The sequence below is a fragment of the Oncorhynchus gorbuscha genome, linkage group LG08 (genome assembly GCF_021184085.1).
Source record: "Oncorhynchus gorbuscha isolate QuinsamMale2020 ecotype Even-year linkage group LG08, OgorEven_v1.0, whole genome shotgun sequence".
NCBI lineage: Eukaryota > Metazoa > Chordata > Actinopteri > Salmoniformes > Salmonidae > Oncorhynchus > Oncorhynchus gorbuscha.
The window spans coordinates 52,728,072-52,749,320 of NC_060180.1; the positions used below are offsets into that span (position 1 = coordinate 52,728,072).

Below are 21,249 nucleotides of genomic sequence, written 5' to 3' on the forward strand. Positions count from 1 at the left end.
ATGATTACCTGCAGTGTGCTTCACGAATGCAGATGGAGCTCGTAGGAAGAGGAATATTTAGACCCTGTAGCACAACAGCTAGCAAGCAGTGAAGACGAGGGGAGCGCTGACGACAACGAGGCGGCAGATTAAAGACCTGTGGAGCCGGAGGTAAAGAGAATGGCTAGCATCGGGAAAATAGATGTGTTTGATGACACGCAAGAGAACTGGGCAACTTACATTGAACGACTGGAACAGTACTTCATTGCAAATGACATTGTTGATAACAAAAGAGTACCAGCGTTGTTGAGTTTAATTGGCCCAAAAAACGTACAGTTTGCTAAGAGATCTGACTGCCCCTCTGAAGCCCTCCAATAAAACATTCACAGAGATTGTGGAGATATTGCAAAATCACCTAAACCACTCCTCATCGCGGATACATTTTTGTTTCCACAAGAAAGATCAGAATGAGGGGGAGGGTGTTAGTACATATGTAGCAGAGTTGAAGAAACTGTCTGAACATTGCCAGATGGAGAGAACCTAAATGACACATTAAGGGATAGATTTGTTTGTGGACTGAAACATGAACACATTCAAAAGCATTTGCTCACATAATCAGATCTCACGTTTGCAAAGGCTGTTGAAATTGCTGTGGCTATGAAAATCTCGACTAAAGATGCATTTGAGTTGCAAAGTAAAAGAAATACTGACCAATCACAAACTTCCCTACACAAGTTTTCACGCAACCGACACCGCCCCCGTGTGGCCGAAAAGGGCAACAGGTGTGACAGAGATGGTTACTAAATTTGTCACATGCTGTAGAAGGGGGCACATTCAAAGAGCATGCAGAGCAAAATTCAGTCACAATGGGAAAACTGAGAAAACGAAAGGGTCTGTGAATGCACTAGCAGAGAACAGTGGCAGTGATTCATTCAGATGAACGATGAATTGGTAAAATGGAGTTAAACACAGTGACTTCTCCCAGCAGTAGCATAATATGGGTGACACCAGAAATTGAAGGCAAACCTCTCAAAATGGAGCTGGACACAGGATCTGCAGTGTCTATAATTTACACTACTGTCTACAATGAGCACTTCAAGAATATCAAGCTGAAGAACACAAATGTGTTGCTGAAGACCTACTCAGGAGAGAGATTGAGCCCAATTGGGGCGTTGCAGGTCAGAGTGAGTTATGGGGAGCAAACACAGCAGTATGTGGTGCCTGGAACTGCCCCCCCCCCATTGTTTGGCAGGGAATGGCTTTCAAAAATAAAGCTCAACTGGTGTGACTTGAAAATGCTCCACACGTTCCAGTCCAAAGAGAAAGGCACAGACCAAACACTGGAACACTTGCGGAAGAAATACAACACAGTTTTCAGTGATCAGATGGGAACAGTAAAAGGCTTCACAGCAAAACTTGTACTAAGAGATGACACAATTCTGCAAAGCCAGATCTGTACTATACTCTCTGAGACCAAAGGTTGAAGCGGAAATGGATCGCTTGCAGGATACAGGGATCCTGACAAAAGTGGACAGAAGCGAATGGGCCACATAGTTCCTATTGTGAAGATAGACAGGTCTGTTAGAATGTGTGGGGACTTCAAGGTAACTGTGAATTCAATGTTGCATGTGGACCAATACCCCCTGCCACGTCTGGATGACATCTTTGCTGCACTAGCTGGTGGGAAACACTTCAGTAAAATCGATCTGAAAGAGGCTTACCTGCAGCTACCGGTTGAAGAGAGCTCCAAAGATTACCTGACAATAAACACACAAGGTCTATACAGGTATAACCGCCTGGTTTTTGGCATTGCATCAGCTCCAGCCATTTGGCAAAAACTCAGCTCCCAGGCACCCAGTGGAAAAGAATAGGACATGGCAAAGAGCACCTGGAACAGAAAATACAAAGATAATTGAATGCAAACTTACAGAAGTGTGAGTATGGTCATTTGGATATAAAATCTTGAGGCAAAATCGATGCTGGTACATCACATCTGAACAGGTCCTCCCAAACCTGCATTAATCAACCTCAAAATCAGCTCCTGGAACTGCCAGAACAGTGAAAATGTTGTCAAAACGGCTTCACATCTGAACAGGTCCTAATGTTACCCCTGAACTGCCAGTGATGGCTTAGGGGCTTAGGGGCCGTCCTTTCACACACACTGAAAGATGGATCAGAGAGGCCAGTTTTATTTGCGTCACGAACATTGAATGATGCAGAGAAAAACTACTCACAAATCGACAAAGAAGCACTGGCACTAGTGTGGGGCGTCAAGAAATTACACGCATACCTATATGGCAAGCGTTTCACACTGGTTACGGATCACCAGCCATTGCTTTCCAACTTCAGTCAAAGAAAGGCATTCCGGCAATGACAGCAGCCAGGTTACAGCGATACGTCTTGTTCCTTGCCAGTCATATGTATGACATTGAGTTTAAGCCGTCGTCCATCCACACAAATGCAGATGGATTATCCAGACTGCCGTGTGCAAGAGAAAGAAAAAGGAGTGTGGATGCAGTGGACATTTTCCATACTGCTTAGCTCGAGGCACAAGCACAGTTATCAAACAGGATACAAGGAAAGATGTGACCTTTTCAAAAGTGTACACCTGCATCGTGTTAGGATGGCCAGCTACTGGCAGAAAGGAGCTGACTCTGTATTTCAAGCAGAGAAACGAAATGACAACGTACCTAGGATGTTTGATGTGGGGAATGAGAGTCATGATACCTCAGAAATGCCAACATCAGGTTTTACATGAAGGTCATGTTGGAATTGTCAAAACGAAGCTGCTCGCAAGGAGCCACTTCTGGTGGCCGGGTCTGGATCAACAGATAGAAAACATGGCGAAGAACTGTAGCAGATGTTTGGAAACCCTTCACATGCCTGCTCCTGTCCCAGACCAAACATGGGAATGGCCCGCAGAGCCATGGTAGAGAATTAATATGGACGACGCTGGTCTCTTTGAAAAGAACATGTTTCTGTTTATAGTTGATGCCCATTCCAAATGGCCAGAGGTGTTTTGCACTGACTCCTCCACCTCAGCTTAGACAATACAGTGTCTCAGAACAACGTTTGCATGCTTCAGATTGCCGCTGCAGTTGGTAAGTGACAACGCGCAAGCTTTTGTAAGTGACGAGTTTACAAGATTCATGTCAGTAAATGGAATTAAGCACTCAACCTCAGCTCCGTACAACCCTGCCACCAATGCGCTGGCAGAATGCTTTGTGCAAACCCTAAAGCAATGACTACGTGCAGCAAAACGAGACGAAGGGACTTTGCAAACAAAACTGGCCAAATGAAGTGCTGAACAAACAAGCCAAGATGCTCCCCGGTGGCCGGGGACAGGAAGTGATGGTGCAAGACTACAGAAGGGGAGGGAAAAGGACAAGAGGGACCGTACATACACAAACGGGACCCAGAAATTACCAGGTTCAAGTGAGCCCAGACATAATGTGGCGGCGTCACATTAACCAAATGCATTCCACGGAAAACAGCACAACAATCGAGAGAGAACAGGCACAGAGAGCTCCTGAGAGTGACATACGGAACTGTAGAGGACAGTGGGGTGGTAAAGAGACCCCAGGCTGAAAGAAGGGAACGTGTTGATGAAGGTGCTGCTATAGCAGAAGCTATTATGGACCAAGCACACACTGAGAATGTTCAGGAGCCTCCAGACAATCCTAGGTGCTACCCAGAAGGAAGGCACCGTCCACCAGACACACACTGAGGATGTTCAGGAGCCTCCAGACAATCCTAGGTGCTACCCAGAAGGAAGGCACCGTCCACCAGACACACACTGAGGATGTTCAGGAGCCTCCAGACAATCCTAGGTGCTACCCAGAAGGAAGGCACCGTCCACCAAACAGACTGGACTTATAAACAAACAAACAAAAACGAACTGTTCAAGTTCAAATCAAAAGATGCAAAATAACTACAACAAGTTCTGGGAAATGTTTCAGTTGTGGTTTGGTAAAAGAAACTCTGATTGTATAAGAGAGGGAATGTTATGTTCTGTTAATTATTGATGTCCCCTTTAAGAATGGAGCACCCATGGTCATGTGCAGTGTTGTTCTATGTTATTCTGGTACTAACTCGTTTTAGTAAATGTGAAGCTCCAGTTCAATTTCTTGTATTCAGTATTTCTTATTATATAAATAAGTAATAAGAGCTAAGACACTACACCTACGGTGAAGCATGGTTATGGCAGCATCATGCTGTGGGGATGTTTTTCAGCGGCAGCGACTGGGAGACTAGTCAGGATTGAGGGAAAGATAAACGAAGCAAAGTAAAGAGAGATCCTTGATGAAGTCCTGAGTGCTCTGGAACAGGTTATCAGACTGGGGCGACGGTTCACCTTCCAACAGGACAATGACCCTGAGCACACAGGAAAGACAATGAGGGAGTGGCTTCGGTACAAATCTCTGAATGTCCTTGAGTGGCCCAGCCAGAGCCTAGACCCGATCGAACATCTCTGGAGAGACCTGAAAATAGCTGTGCAGCGGCACTCCCCATCCAACCTGACAGAGCTTGAGAGTATCTGCAGAGAAGAATGGGAAAAACTCTCCAAATACAGGTGTGCCAGGCTTGTAACGTCATCCCCAAGAATACTTGAGGCCGCAATCGCTGCCAGAGGTGTTTCAGCAAAGTATTGAGTAAAGGGTCTGAATACTTATGTAAATGTAATATTTCAGTGTTTTATTTTTTATAAATTTGCTAACATATCTAAAAACCTGTTTTTACTTTGTCATTATGGGGTTTACTATTTTAGAATAAGGCTGTAACATAATAAAATGCATAAAAAGTCAAGGGGTCTGAATACTTTCTGAATGCACTGTATACCATGTGTACCCCATACATACTGTACGACTAATAAAACTTGAAACTTGAGTTTCCTCTTCTCATATGTTTGTTTGCTCACTTCACAACTGAGTGAAAAGTGGATACGTTTTCCGTATCTGATTTCCTGTCCTCAATGGCAAACTGAAAATGAACTTCTTCAGTTCAGACTGCATCTTGCTATACCTCTCCAGTGCTCTTTCTAGATTTAGATGATTTTTTATTTCTCTGTTTATTTCAACTTTGGGGATTTGGGAGATTCAATCAGCATCTCTACAGAGATTTGTCATTCTGACTGATGCTTCCGAGAATGGAACCACCAGCCAATAGGATCCCTGACACCTCCACTCTCTGTCCTGAATCCACCCTGAGTCCTTCAGCATCTCCTGACTCAAACCCTGACTCTCCCCTTAAAGTAGTTCAGAGTCCTTAGAAGCTGTCCAATAGCAAGTGGGATGGGGCCTTCATCAGCCTCTAACCTAATCAACACTCTAGATTAGTCCACCCAGCTGTAACAATGCATGACCTAATGTGCATCCAAAGTCTGTGTCCCAAATGGCAATCCTATTACCTATATAGTACACTACTTTTGACCACAGCCTTATGGGCCCTGGGTGCACATTAGTGTCCTAAATGAGTAGGTTGACATTTGGGATGCACCCTAATACAGATGACCACTGATATTCTACTTCCAACATTCTATTTCAACAAAAACCTGACTTGGGTTCTCGTGAACTGTGCTACCCTTGTGAAAACATCTTCTCCCATTCTCCTTTACGATGTGCCATATCATTATGACCAAAGTGAGGTAGTAGTGGTCTGGTTTTATTCAGCAGTATTGTGATCAATAACCGTAATACAAAAAGTCATATTTAGCCACTCTGGAGTCAGCAGATTTTTGAGTGACAGATGTGGCAGACTGAGGTGTTATTCTAGTCTGTTCTATAAAAGTTAAATAAGTTTCAGATATGGACCAATGTTGGACACCAACTGAAACATCAGAGAAATACAGAGACAATAAAAGACTGCTCATTAACTAGGGGAGAGCCGCGACGAAAGCAACATGGGGTGAACGTAACACGGCCATTTTCTCAGATAACACAGAAACTAGAATTACGTAATGAAGTCAGCAAGTTCCTAATGTGGAGGACAACATCCCTGCAAAAGAAGCAGCCCATGTCAACCATGTTTTGACAAGTTATCAACAGAAATCGACACAAACTTGATAGTACATTTGTTGAAAGTAACGACCATTACAAACCAGAAACATGGAAATAAGACAGATTTTGTACACTTCTCCCCAGCTGTTACTCCCGCCTCGCCTGTACTAACAAAAGTAAAGTTATGGTAGTTCTGTTCTCTGTCTATTTAAAGGGGAAGTTCACCCTGGGGAGTCCAAGGTATTCCTAGGACAGTGAGATGTTTCACACATAATTAACCAGGAGGAAGGCAGGTTTGGGTTTCGGGCGGTGAATGATACACTCTATGATGGCTTCCGCTGTATTGATAAGGGGGTGCAAGATCTAAAAATAAATAAATCTGCTTTGTGGCATTTCGTGAAGATTGTATGTTATACTGATTGCACTATACATCTTTGTGCGTGTAGATATGGTTGTACTTGTTTGATAGTACCATTGGTCTTTCAGCAATGTTCCTATCGGCAGGTTCGTTGCTAAATATACAAGTAGACACATTTTTTTACAGTCTCTGAGACTACAACTTGTGTTGAGTGCTTTTTTTAAAAGGAGGCAGACACTAACACAATCCTTTTGGCAAAACTGAAAGTACTGACCAGAAGCAATGGCTTCAAGTGATTCCTCTCATCAACAAAAATGTGACGATGAAGAATGTTCTATTAACTACATGGTGACATTTAACTATATATTTTTCAACTGGAAATGACTGAAGAGGATTTGAAACAAAGTGTTAGAAGCGCACAGACAATGCAAGCACCAAGAGGGCAGATTAAAATGACAGTGCCTAGCTAAGTAAGTTATTTTTCCTGCAAGCCACCTAGCTAGCTAACTTTAGTTTATCTACTGAAACCCATATTGTGTATTTCTGGCTAACATAAACTGTGTTACAGTGGGAGGAAATCAAATAATGGTTCTGTTTGCTTACCTAGCTAGGTCGCTAGCTAAGTTAGCTAAACAACTACTGGTAGCCATATCTATGACAAAAAAATAGAAAAGGTTTTACAATCAGAGATCTTTTTGTATCTCAATTGTAAAACCTATTTGTAGTCATAGATATGTATGGCAAGCTACAAGGTTACAACCAGTCACCTAAAGCTAGGTTTACCACCAAACGTTAGCATGACTGGAGTTGGCTGGCTAGTTAGCCTGGCAACTGCTAACTTATGCACCTCGCTTCGCATTTGTAACTTGTTAGCAAACGTGTAATGTCAGCAACGGTAAATCATTTTACTAGCTAGCTGTGTAACATGATTGATGAGGATTGACATTGGTTATGATCATGACCGTGGATGCATTTTCATTTCACAAAATTCTAGGCATAATGCAAGATAGGATTCCAAACAGATGTAAAGAACAATTTATATCCAGCAAGCCAGCTAACTTATCTAGGTCTACTAGCAAACATTTGAGGAGAAACAATAATACAAAAATGTTCTGTTGCAAATCTCAAAAATTGAAGCTGGTTTTACTACAAATATTTGCCTAAGCGTGCCTGATAGACATGGCTGTAGATAGACACTGTCTGCCTACCTACCTAGGCTCATTTGTATGGTCTGGTCACTGTGCAAAGGTTGAGGGTTATGCCATATTTCTTTCTAGTATTAGGCTCGATATTGTTGTAATATCTGTGCCTGTCCAGATGTATGCATGTTCAACTAGTCTACCCTAATGTTCATGTTATGCTGGCACAGTTCAATATTTTGTTTTTGTCTTGAACAATACCGTATGCTGCCTTACTGGAGTTATTTCTAGATACAGAAACAGAATTACTTTGCCTGCATGTGTCATTGTAGCAGAACTGTATCCCGTGAACTGTATCCCTCTCGAGGGGTTAGACATTATGCTGGATTTCAAGCAGTTGACTCATGAGCCCCATGAAGTAATCCAACAAATGTGTATGTATTTTTGCCTCCATCTTGTCTATTTCAAGTCTTCTCCCATTGATCTGGACAGTTATGTTATCACCTTTCTCGATCAATGAGAGAAGACTTGAAATAGACAAGATGTCGTCAGTTAACATTAAACAGTGTTAACTCCCTGTATTTTAGATTTTGACAAATATTCTTTGGATATCGGAAAGTTTAGCATCTGTACAGCTTATAAATATCTTCTGTGAATCCATAAAGGCAGACAAATTTCAAAGATTGATAGAAAATATCCATATTTATTTTATAGTGGTTCTACATCAGGGCTCTCCAACTTTGTTCCTGGAGAGCTACCTTCCTGTAAGTTAATAAGTTGATAAGCTGAACCAGGTTGGTTAGAACTGGGGTTGGAGCGAAAACCTACAGGAGGGTAGCTCTACAGGAACAGGGTTGGAGACCCTTGTGCAACATGGTCTTATGCTGAGCCACATTGGCTGCGTTTACACAGGCAGACCAATTCTGATCTTTATTGCACCAATTGATCTTAATCACATCAGATATTTTTCAGAACTGATCTGATTGGTCAAAAAAACAAATAGTAAAAAAAATAATAATAATTGGGCTTTATTCTGCTTCAGTTCACTGGCAATGGTGTTTGGCATGGTGGGCTGGGGAAGCTGAGACTCTCTGTGCTTATGGCGAATGGTCTTGTCCTGTCTGAACGGCCAGCTGGGTAAGGTTCTGCGGAAAGTGGTGTATGGCATCTTAACCACCAACTGTTGCAGAACATTTGCTGGTTTTGCACATTTCCTGGAAAGACATGGTTGTGGTGTTAGCATTTGACATGTTTTGTGGAAGGAACGTAGGGCAACACGCCTTTGTTGGTAAAGGTGTCAACTGAATGGGACCGGCTAGCGTATTTTTTAGGGACAATAGGTGCTGATTTTGAGATGAAAAATCAGTCAACATAGTTAGCAGGGCAGTTTTTACACAGTATGAATTGTTGTGTATGGTAGATTGAGGAGAAATGGCATCTCTCAATTGTTGTCATACACAACAATACATTTACTGTCTAAGCACAACCCTGCACTACCAAAATCCCCTTCCTCATCTCAAAGTACTGTCTGTAAACCTCCCCCAGCCCATTGACTGACAGATCATTCTTGTCAATAGCAGACCTTTGCAGGGGATTTTTGTAGACATGTCTTTGTATTGTGTTTTTAGAATCAGCAGAGAGAGGAATGAGGTGATTGTGTCATTACTGTTGTAGTCTTTATTTTATACGTTTCAGTGTCCCTTGCTGGTTTCTGTCCCACAATCTTGTTGTGCTTCATAACCACAAGGTTTCCCCTCCCTCATGCTCGTGTACCCAAAATGCCGCCACTTTGGGGTATTTTTCAGCAGGGCACTGTCACTGGAATGACTCCAGATAACCTGAGTTTTACAAAGAGAAGAGGGGTAGACTAAATTGATTACATGGTCTGGAAGGAAGGTACTCTGTGGCTACCTCTAACACCAGAACACAACCCATACAAACACTACCTAATTCATGTTTATGCCATGCTTACTGTAAATATTAGCTGTCAGCTTGGTAGGACATCTTGGTACTATCTACAACAAAATACACAATTTAACCAACCCTCTAATTGCATTGATTGCTGTGTGTTGTTCGCTCAAAGTACACAATGCCATCATCACTGTTGCCATCATGTCACGCCTTGGTCTTAGTATTTTGTGTTTTCTTTATTTATTTGGTCAGGCCAGGGTGTGACATGGGTTTATTTTGTGGTGTGTTTTTGTATTGGGGTTTTAGTAGGTATTGGGATTGTGGCTGAGTAGGGTTGTCTAGGAAAGTCTATGGTTGCCTGAGGCGGTTCTTAATCAGAGGCAGGTGATTATCGTTGTCTCTGATTGGGAACCATATTTAGGCAGCCATATTCTTTGAGTGTTTCGAGGGTGATTGTTCCTGTCTCAGTGTTTTGTATTTCACCAGCTAGGCTGTAGAGGTTTTCACGGTCCGTTTGTTGTTTTGTAGTTTCGTGTGTCATCTTCATTAAAGATGTATCGTAAAAACCACACTGCATTTTGGTCCGACTCTCCTTCAACGGAAGAAAGCCGTAACACATCATCCACGTTGCCATCATCTACTTTAGCGGACCGTATCTGCATTCGCTATGAATGTCGGACTTTGTGGTTCACTATGAGCAGAGGAATACACAGAAAGTCGAAAACTTCCCAATTCTACCAGTGAATTGAAAATGTGCTAGTTCTAGCTTGCGGTTTGGATAATTATGTTTATGACAAAAAAGTAATGCTAACATTGTAATAATGATATGCCATGGCAGAGCCAGGGTGAAATTCCACTTTCATTTCAACTCATTTACCCTATAAATGAAATTACAGTTGCTAATGGAAAATGACATATATACATTAACAGTCAAAAGTTTGGACACACCTACGTTGTGGAATTATAGTGAAGACAACAAAACTATGAAATAACACATATGGAATCATGTAGTAACCAAATAAGTGTTAAACAAATATACATATATATACTTTATATTTGAGATTCTTCAAAGTAGCCACCCTTTGCCTTGATGACAGCTTTGCACACTCTTGGCATTCTCTCGACCAGCCTCAGGAGGAAGTCACCTGGAATGCATTTCAATTAACAGGTGTGCCTTGTAAAAAGTTAATTTGTGGAATTTCTTTACTTCTTTAATGCGTTTGAGACAATCAGTTGTGCTGTAAAAAGGTAGGACTGGTATACAGAAGATAGCCCTATTTGGTAAAAGACAAAGTCCATATTATGGCAGGAACAGCTCAAATAAGCAAAGAGAAATTACAGTCCATCCTTACTTTAAGACATGAAGGTAAGTCAAAACGGAACATTTCAAGAACTTTGAAAGTTTCTTCAAGGGCCGTCGCAAAAACCATCAAGCGCTATGATGAAACTAGAGGACTCATGAAGACCTCCACAGGAAAGGAAGACAGAGAGTTAGTTACCTCTGCTGCAGAAGATACGTTCATTAGAGTTAACTGCACCTCAGATTGCAGCCCAAATAAATACTTCACAGAGTTCAAGTAACAGACACATTTCAACATCAACTGTTCAGAGGAGACCTTCATGGTCGAATTGCTGAAAAGAAACCACTATTAAAGGACACCAATAAGAAGAGACTTGCTTGGGCCAAGAAATACAAGCAATGGACATTAGACTGGTGGAAATCTGTCCTTTGGTTTGATGAATCCAAATTTGAGATTTTTGGTTCCAACCACCGTGTCTTTGTGAGAGTGTAGGTGAACAGATGATCACTGCATGTATGGTTCCCACCATGAAGCATGGAGGGGGAGGTGTGATGGTGCTTTGCTGGTGACACTGTCAGTGATTCTATTTAGAATTCAAGGCACACTTAACCAGCATGGCTACCACAGCATTCTACAGCGATACGCCATCCCATCTGGTTTGCTCTTAGTTGGACTATAATTAGTTTTTCAACAGGACAATAAACCAACACACCTCCATGCTGTGTAAGGGCTGTTTGACCAATAAGGAGAGTGATGGAGTGCTGCATCAGATGACCTGGCCTCCACAATCACCCGACATCAACTCAATTGAGATGATTTGGGATGAGTTCGACCGCAGAGTGAAGGAAAAGCAACCAACAAGTGCCCAGCATATGTGGGAACTCCAAGACTGTTGGAAAAGCATTCCAGGTGAAGCTGGTTGAGAGAATGCAAAGAGCGTGCAAATCTGTCATCAAGGGAAAGGGTGGCTACTTTGAAGAATCTAAAATATATTTGGATTTGTTTAAAAAATGTTGGTTACTATAGTTTTGATGTCTTCCCTATTATTCTACAATGTAGAAACTAGTAAAAATAAAAAATAAACTCTTGAATGAGTAGGTGTGTACAAACTTTTGACTGGTACTGTATATAAAAAATATGGTGTCTCCAGCTCTATTGATCTCTGAGTAATTAGGAAAAAAACTAAGTGTTACTTTACTTTCGTCCGGTTCTCTCCTACAGTATGTAAGACAATATACTTACAAAATTATATTATTCCCTGTGTCAGGGGATTGACATACCTTTGCAGTGTATCACCGACATACAGTAGACAATGAACAGGGTATTGTAAAAGAGAGAACACTTCCAACATCCAAACCTCTATTTCTCTTAAATACACTCTTAAAATAAAAAGGTGATATCTAGAACCTAAAAGGGCTCTTCGGCTGTCTTCATAGGAGAACTCTTTGAAGAACCATTTTTGGTTACAGGTAGAACCCTTTACACAGAGGGTTCTACATTGAACTAAAAAGGGTTCTCCTGTGGGTACAGCCGGTTAACCCCTTTGGAAACCTTTTTTCTAAGATTGTAGGACATGTCCTTTTGTGGTAGAAACTTCTAGTCACAGTAACAAGTGCACAGCACAGGGGAGGCCCACTTATCCAGCCTGCAATAAATCTTCCTGCACAAGGGCCCCTGGGACATGGGATTCCGTTTGCCTGGCTGCCTGGGCATGAGTTGTGTTGTGCTTTACTGACTGAGTATGGTGTTCAAGGGCACTGTTTTGCCAAGATGTATGTTGGTTCCTTGACCGGAGAAACTCCCCTACTGTGCTCTCTGTGCTACATATACTTGGTAATGTAGCAGTCTTTGGTTATCCACACTATAACTCATCTGTGTCTCCAAGTACGTAGATGACTATGATGAACCATTACTATAACTAGTCTCATAAGAACCATTTCTCTCTTTTTTTGAACAGTAGGTGGACATTCACCAGTGTGAGCCATTGCTGGATTTATTTTCAATTCACCAAGCTTTACAGCGAAATGCTTGTCTTGTTTCTGTTAACACTATGGATGGATTAATGACTTGCTGAGGATAAAACTAAACACTGTCTCTCGCCGACTCATGACTCAATTCCAGCATGATGTAGTGCTATGAGTTATCTGTTTACAACATCAGATTCCACCCCATGTCCACCCCAGGGTGAAGTTTCTCTTAGATACAGATCTAGGATCAGCTTCCCCTCCCCCAATCCAAACCTTAACCATTTAGTGGAAAAAGGCTAAAGTTACCCTAGAAAAGCATACAGGTGCAACTTCCCCCTAATCATCTGATGGTCACACAGTTTTGCAGGGCCCACCGCAAGGTCCAAGGCCACTACTGGTTTAATATATATATTTTTTAATGGGGCAGAGAGAACCATATGTGACCTACCGGTTCGATTCGGTCTTATGCAGCAACATTTTAAATGGTTCTTTTTTACATTGGATAAAAGTAGAGACTCCGAGCTAGAAAATGGTATATCATACACTACAGTTGAGGAACAATGGGAAAGTAATTCTGCTTTGAAAGTTGATAAACTTGTAACCTCACTTTTAAGAAAAAGGCCTTTGATTGTTTTGGTAGACCAATTGGAGAGCTCTTCTTTGTCTACACCCATTCAGCATCGGTCACACCCTCTTAAGCTTTAGCCCCACCCATCTCTTTAAGGGTTGATTCGAGCGTTCTGTCCTAACAGCAGTCAGCCCTCAAGCTAACTGGCTAACGTTGGCTAGCTTGCTAGCTACTTCCAGACACAAATGAGAGAAAAGCTCACTGACCATTTTACTCGCAATAGCAAAGCTGGTTAGGCTGTTTTTATGTAATCCAGGGCGTTGGTGACTGCAATTGTGCTGATGGTAACAATTTATTTTTTTGCAAACGTTTACTGACATCGGCCATATCGATCGTAAATTTGCCAGTTATTCTGCCAGAGCGAATTTACCAGCTACGTCTATCAACAGCTGTCGCAGTGACATCATGAACATTTTATCAAAATGAATACTTGCATAGTGGAGTCTTTTGTTAAGACATGTAGCTAGCTAGCTAAACAATTAACCTTAATCACAACTCATGATGTTACTAGCCTGCATGAATCTGCAGCTAGCTAACCAACCATGTCCAATGTTAGCTAGCTAACATTAGGCTATAACTAGCAAAGCAAATGGCTCTGAGATACGAATAATATTACTACACATATCATACACATAACATTAGCTAGTGAGCCAGCCAGCTAAAGTTAGCAAGCTAGCTACTTTTTTACAAAATTAGAAAAGTGTAATATCGGAAAATGTAGCTAGCTAGACTCTCTTACCTTTATATATGGATGGACGCTTCTCCCTCTCTGTCATGGATGCCATGGTTGCCCTTCATTTGAAGATGTAATCCGGAGACAGGTGTCTTTAGCTATCATATTCTAATTCCACTGATTTCAAAACTCAGTCCTCCAGAAAGTGGAGAGCAATACTTATGCAGTTCTACTACGCAATATATAAAAAATAAAAAAGCTGCGTTAGACAGGATTACCTACACATACTGACCAGCTCAAATAGACAGAAGCTTGGCAGATCAATCTGAAACTCTCTCGGCATGTCCAAGATACTTTTTCAGTTAATATCCATTATTGCCCTTTAAAAAATAAAGACACTTTTTTTTTTTGAGTTTTAGTTGGGATCCTTTGCTCTGGACAAGTTCATTTCCAGGCATAATATTAAACGTAGGACCGGGAGAGCAGTAAATCCAGATACTGTAGATTTTTGTGGACGTTTTACGCGGACGCGGATGGGATGTGGACGCTTTGCGGACGCGGACGTGGACGTGGACAAGATTTAGATGCATTTGTAGTGACTGTTCCACTGGATGTCATAAGGTGAATGCACCAATTTGTAAGTCGCTCTGGATAAGAGCGTCTGCTAAATGACTTAAATGTAAATGTAATGTAATGTATTTTGATAGTTCCCAAAATAAATATTTTCCCTTATAAAATTCCCTTAAATGTACACATGCCATGAGGCTGAGATACATTTTGTAGTTTTAAAGTTAATATTCTGTAATTCTAAACATTTCATTCATGGCTATTGATGTTTTCATATGCTATATGGGGGACCAATCCCCCCCCCCAAAATAAATCAATTAAAATTACATTTTTTGAGGGGAGCAAGGTGTGTGCTACGCAAGTGACACTGGCATCTCTGAGAGGAACTACATTAACCATTATGTGAATCAATTTCTATTTGTCACATGCTTCGTAAACAACAGGTGTAGACCAATGGAGGCTGGTGGTAGGAGGCTCATTGTAATGGCTGGAATGGAACGGTGTCAATCATATGAGAACCACATGATTGACTCCATTCTATTTATACCATTCCAGCCATTACAATGAGCCCGTCCTCCTATAGCTCCTCCCACCAGCCTCCACTGGTGTAGACTAACACTGAAATGCTTACTCGTTTAGAACAAGCCCCTTAAGTTGATTGTCATTGTTTGTTGAGTGGCTTTTATTCAAAAATAACAGTGAGAATGGTAGTCACAACAGGATGTAGCATAACACTAACTGAGGTTAGCGTAACAGACTGGGGTTAGAATAACAGACCATGTAGCTTACTATATTAATGTACTGATGACATTATAATATAATATTACATAAAACAGGCATGCAAACAAGCAAATACAAGCAAATACCTGCTCAAACACATAAACACATGCATGCATGGGCACACACACACACACACACACACTGTAGTATAGCCCTGGGTAACTGTTTGTTGGCATTTGTACAGGTAAATACAGCTTATGACCAATAATCCTATCACAAGTAGAGATACTCATGGATCAAAAAGTTTTTTCTACCCCATGGGTCTCCCGGGCACAGCCAGCTACAACAGAGCCTGGACTCAAACCCAGAATCTCTAGTGGCACAGCTAGCACTGTGATGCAGTGTCTTAGACCACTGTGCCACTCGGGAGGCCCCAACACAATTTTTTTAAATTCCAGTAAGACACACCAAGGAACGCCACAACCTGTCTGTATTGAATCTAACCTCCACAGACTGAAGCACACTGAATAGGCTTTATACTGATGTACACTGTCTGGAACCATATGCATCTTCTTTAAATATGCCTTAGGTATGACAAATTGTTCAAGCACCCTGTAGGGTATAATAAGAGAGTATACACTATTAAGGTAATACAAAGATAAAATAGGCTGATGCACATAGCAAAATAATAGTTGTGATACCTACCCCTTCAACAGCAATTAATGTGCCTCTGTTTAACTGAACACTAATCCCTGACAGACCAAATGTTAAAATAGAAAAGCCACTGAAAGTTAGGATGTATTTGAATGCCCTTGTTCTCTCCCAATAGTGCCCGTGGTCCCATGCAGTCTCACAGCCAGGTCAGAGTCCGGCTACTCACCTCCTGAGCAACGATGCTGGAGATGCGGACAGCCCTCTTCACCCGTGTGTTCCGGCGCTCGTTGCTGGCCACTGGCCCCCCATCCTGGGATATACTGCCCCTTCCACTGAGGGACATGGTGGATCTGCCCTCCTCTGCCCGCTCTTTCCTCCACACAGCTGCTTGTTATCCTCCCAGACTCATCTCCCCAATCTCACAACCCCGTGCCCTCCCCTGACCCACACTCACAGGCTATGTGCTTCTCTGTGCTGTGAATCCACACAGGGCTGTTTAGGGTTCCGTCAATCTGAGTCCAAAGAGAGATAAACAAAGTGAATGGTCCATCTGTGTTATTTGTCCTGTCATCAACTTCACTTTAGGTCTTGAACCAAAGTCCCTTTTTTTTCTCCTGCTAATGTTCCTTGTCTTAATAATCTGACACGTCCCCAGGAGAAGAGGTGCTCCGGTGCGGTTGCACCTAATGAGAATTGTTGTCACTTCATCATCTTCATGGTTTTCTCCCATTCTCTTTTCACTCTACCGCCTCCTATTCTCCCTTGTGCAGTATGAGTATCAATTATGTCATGTCCAGAGACCGAGAGCCCTCCCTCTTTCTTTCTCTCCCTCGCTCTCCCTTGCTCTCCCTTTCTCTCTCACTCTCGGAGTAGAGTCTTCGCTCTACTTTTTAGTTGCTTCGCTGTATCAGTGAGGTGCCACTCGCCCTTCCCTCCATCTCTCTCCCCAACCTATTGTCTTTTTCTCTCCCTCTCTCTCTTTCCCCTCCTATTTTTCTCGCCTCTGTAAAAGCGCTGTACCACTCAGGATCAGCTGTAATTGCAGCTGGCTCTGTCTCCTCCTCCTCCTCCCCTCTCCTAATTTCCACCTCTTCAGTCCATCACCAGGCCAGCTGCAGGACTTGATTGATTTCCCCTTTCCCCAAATAAACACCAACAGACTTCCATAAACCTTCTCCCCCCCGTCTCTCCTTCTTTCCCTCCCTCTCCCCCTTAGTCACACCAGCTACATATTGCATTACATTTGTTAATGAGCTTAAAATAAATTAATGTAAACAGTTTTAGGGTTTTAAAATATAAGATATTTCGCATCGCCTTGTGGACGAACCACAGCGGTGATACTTCTGCCTCTGATACCTAGTAGCTAGCTTTTCACTGCACTGGCCCATTAACCCTCCAGCTGCTAACATGTGGTTAACAGTCTCTAAGCTGATTTGCATAGGATGTTGTATGTTAAATAATATAATATATTTTTGCCTCAGAGACACCAGAGACTGTAGACTGGAGATTTGTTCACCATCTCAACAGTATCTAAACTAATATTATTTGCAACATCTTGGCTAACTTATGCATGACCTTGGGCACACATAGTTACTCTACCAATCTAATCTTTTATTGATGCTGACAAAACCGAACCATTCCTTTACATACCACTAAAGGCATCCGCATGCTTCCCAGCCGAAACAGTTTGGTAGAGTTCGTGCATATGTTATGATGACATTTTGTGAAGTTTTGGACTTTGGGGTGTTTTTTTGGGCTGTTCGGGCAAGCTAAAAAAAAATCTGGAGGCAGGCCGAAGTCTACACCCCGTCGGTGATTGGTCAACAGTAGAGATTCTTCAATCAAGTCTTTGTTGTCATTCAATGAGAGATTACTTGTTTTCATGCACATTTTGTCCTTGAAAAATACTGCACCAAACATCTTGTATGTAATATTGTGCGGCGAAGATCTCTTTGGCAAAAATGTCAAAATGAATGACAGATTTCTTTAGTTATCGTAGATTAATTCAGAGTATTTTGAGGAAGTGTATACTGGCTACTGTGTCTCAAAATGGACAAACAGTAATATTGTCACTTTTTCTGGCGAAGGTCCGTTCGGCTAGCCGAGTTTGGTGAGGCGCCAGCCAAACTGAAGAATGCTGACGCCTTAAGTCTTCCTCCTTGGGCTGAGAGACTGGGATAGGGAGAGATTAAATATGTCCGTAAACACTCCAGACAGCTGGTATTCCATGAATAGGAATATATATATATACAGTGCCTTGCGAAAGTATTCAGCCCCCTTGAACTTTGCGACCTTTGCCACATTTCAGACTTCAAACATAAAGATATAAAAGTGTATTTTTTGTGAAGAATCAACAACAAGTGGGACACAATCATGAAGTGGAACGACATTTATTGGATATTTCAAACTTTTTTAACAAATCAAAAACTGAAAAATTGGGCATGCAAAATTATTCAGCCCCTTTACTTTCAGTGCAGCAAACTCTCTCCAGAAGTTCAGTGAGGATCTCTGAATGATCCAATGTTGACCTAAATGACTAATGATGATAAATACAATCCACCTGTGTGTAATCAAGTCTCCGTATAAATGCAGCTGCACTGTGATAGTCTCAAGAGGTCCGTTAAAAGCGCAGAGAGCATCGTGAAGAACAAGGAACACACCAGGCAGGTCCGAGATACTGTTGTGAAGAAGTTTAAAGACGGATTTGGATACAAAAAAAATCCCAAGCTTTAAACATCCCAAGGAGCACTGTGCAAGCGATAATATTGAAATGGAAGGAGTATCAGACCACTGCAAATCTACCAAGACCTGGCCGTCCCTCTAAACTTTCAGCTCATACAAGGAGAAGACTGATCAGAGATGCAGCCAAGAGGCCCATGATCACTCTGGATGAACTGCAGAGATCTACAGCTGAGGTGGGAGACTCTGTCCATAGGACAACAATCAGTCGTATATTGCACAAATCTGGCCTTTATGGAAGAGTGGCAAGAAGAAAGACATTTTTTAAAGATATCCATAAAAAGTGTCGTTTAAAGTTTGCCACAAGCCACCTGGGAGACACATCAAACATGTGGAAGAAGGTGCTCTGGTCAGATGAAACCAAAATTGAACTTTTTGGCAACAATGCAAAACGTTATGTTTGGCGTAAAAGCAACACAGCTCATCACCCTTACACACCATCCCCACTGTCAAACATGGTGGTGGCAGCATCATGGTTTGGGCCTGCTTTTCTTCAGCAGGGACAGGGAAGATGGTTAAAATTGATGGGAAGATGGATGGAGCCAAATACAGGACCATTCTGGAAGAAAACCTGATGGAGTCTGCAAAAGACCTGAGACTGGGACGGAGATTTGTCTTCCAACAAGACAATGATCCAAAACATAAAGCAAAATCTACAATAGAATGGCCAAGTCAAAGTCCAGACCTGAATCCAATCGAGAATCTGTGGAAAGAACTGAAAACTGCTGTTCACAAATGCTCTCCATCCAACCTCACTGAGCTCGAGCTGTTTTGCAAGGAGGAATGGGAAAAAAATTCAGTCTCTCGATGTGCAAAACTGATAGAGACATACCCCAAGCGACTTACAGCTGTAATCGCAGCAAAAGGTGGTGCTACAAAGTATTAACTTAAGGGGGCTGAATAATTTTGCACGCCCAATTTTTCAGTTTTTGATTTGTTAAAAAAGTTTGAAATATCCAATAAATGTCGTTCCATTTCATGATTGTGTCCCACTTGTTGTTGATTCTTCACAAAAATACAGTTTTATATATTTATGTTTGAAGCCTGAAATGTGGCAAAAGGTCGCAAAGTTCAAGGGGGCCGAATACTTTCGCAAGGCACTGTATATAATCAACAAATAGATAATCAATCAACATCACTTTGCAGCATCTTTTCTCTCCAATTCGCATAGATTTTCTGACTCACTTGTGTTAAAAACAGCAGCTTGCCAAAATATTGAGATGGCAATCAGTCTATGGGACATTTATTTAAGATTAATCTCAGCTGGAAAGTATAGTGCTGGGATTAAACAATCAATCCCGTTGATAAAGTGAAAGAAGATTCAGTGGGTGTGTAAGGCGAGCCCATGCTTCATTACATTCCCATAACATGTGTGACCTTCCATAAACCAGGAGCTCACCTTGCATCAGACTCACCACCCGTCAATCCAGCCTCTACTGTCTTCCAGATAGTGTGACTGGGAGCTTTGTTATTTATGACCTTGCCCAGGGGAGTGAAACCCTCTTTATTTTTCAAGTATTGTGGTGGCAGCATCATGTTACCGGCAGGGACTGTGGAGTTTGTCATTATGAAATTACCAAACCCCATTATAAGTGAGAGGAAACCTTGCTTCAGTCTTCTGAATACCCAACCCTGGGATAGAGTTTTATTTTCAAGCTGTGCAATTACACAAATGTTAATGCCAAAGACACACCAGAATTGTTTTCCAATAGGTGTTGAGTGTTCCTGAATGGTCCAGTCTCAATCCTAAATGAAAATCAAGAGACAAGGTTTGAATTTGGCTTTCCATCAGTAACTCCCAACCAAATTTGCTGAGCTCGAGCAATTTTGACAAAAACAATGGGTATATGTTGCCCTAAGAGTAGGCCAAGTTGGTAGAATCTCATTCAAAATGATACCCAGCTGTAATGGCTGCTGCCTATGGTGCTTCCACCAAGTTTTTACTCTGGGGTGTGAATGCATACACAAATCAATTAATTCATTTGGAAAATGTTCTATAACTTTTCTTTCGCTCTGATAATGTGGATTAGGTTGTGTACATCAGTAAGATTTTTTTTTACATTAATAAATGTTGAAATAAAATTTGAAGGCAGCAAAATCTGAAGACTGCGAGGGGTGGGTAGACTTTCACTAGACACTGCCACAAGAGGCAGCTGAGCTGGACGGCTCATAATAATGGCTGGAATGGAGTAAATGGAATGGTATGAAACACATGGAAAGGTTTGGGCTGAGCCTCCCATTCAAAGGCAAAGCTTTTGAGAGAATGGTTTAAACTATTATGCTAGTATTTCAACAGTGGTGTAAGCTCTAAATTTACTCATTCTTTAAAGAATTACTCAACTTTTACTCATAAGTATTGGACATTTGAACTAGTGGTCAACTATTGTGCTGAGTTACCAAAAATGAGTAGTACTGTCAGGAAATTGAAATGAAACAAAATATACAACAAAATGCTCATGATTAAACCAACTATTGTCTATGTATCACAATAAAAGCCCACAAGAGACACACACATCACATAGCTGAACTTTTTGCCAGATCAGAACTTTACTTTCACAGAGACAAAGAATACTGTGAGATAAGATAAGCTGTATCCTCCTACATGCTAAATGTGTTA

At 41.7% G+C, this 21,249-nt stretch overlaps 1 protein-coding gene across 1 annotated transcript in view; it reads right to left on the bottom strand.

The window, feature by feature from the left end:
* LOC124040921 (potassium voltage-gated channel subfamily H member 2-like) overlaps positions 1–16,648 on the bottom strand; it is a 37,783-nt gene extending 21,135 nt beyond the window's left edge. Inside the window, exon 1 of the mRNA XM_046358039.1 lies at positions 16,120–16,648. Within this exon, the coding sequence (XP_046213995.1) occupies positions 16,120–16,236 (117 nt within the window). The 5' untranslated portion in view covers positions 16,237–16,648. The remainder of the gene's footprint in view (positions 1–16,119) is intronic.
* Positions 16,649–21,249: the final 4,601 nt, after the last annotated feature.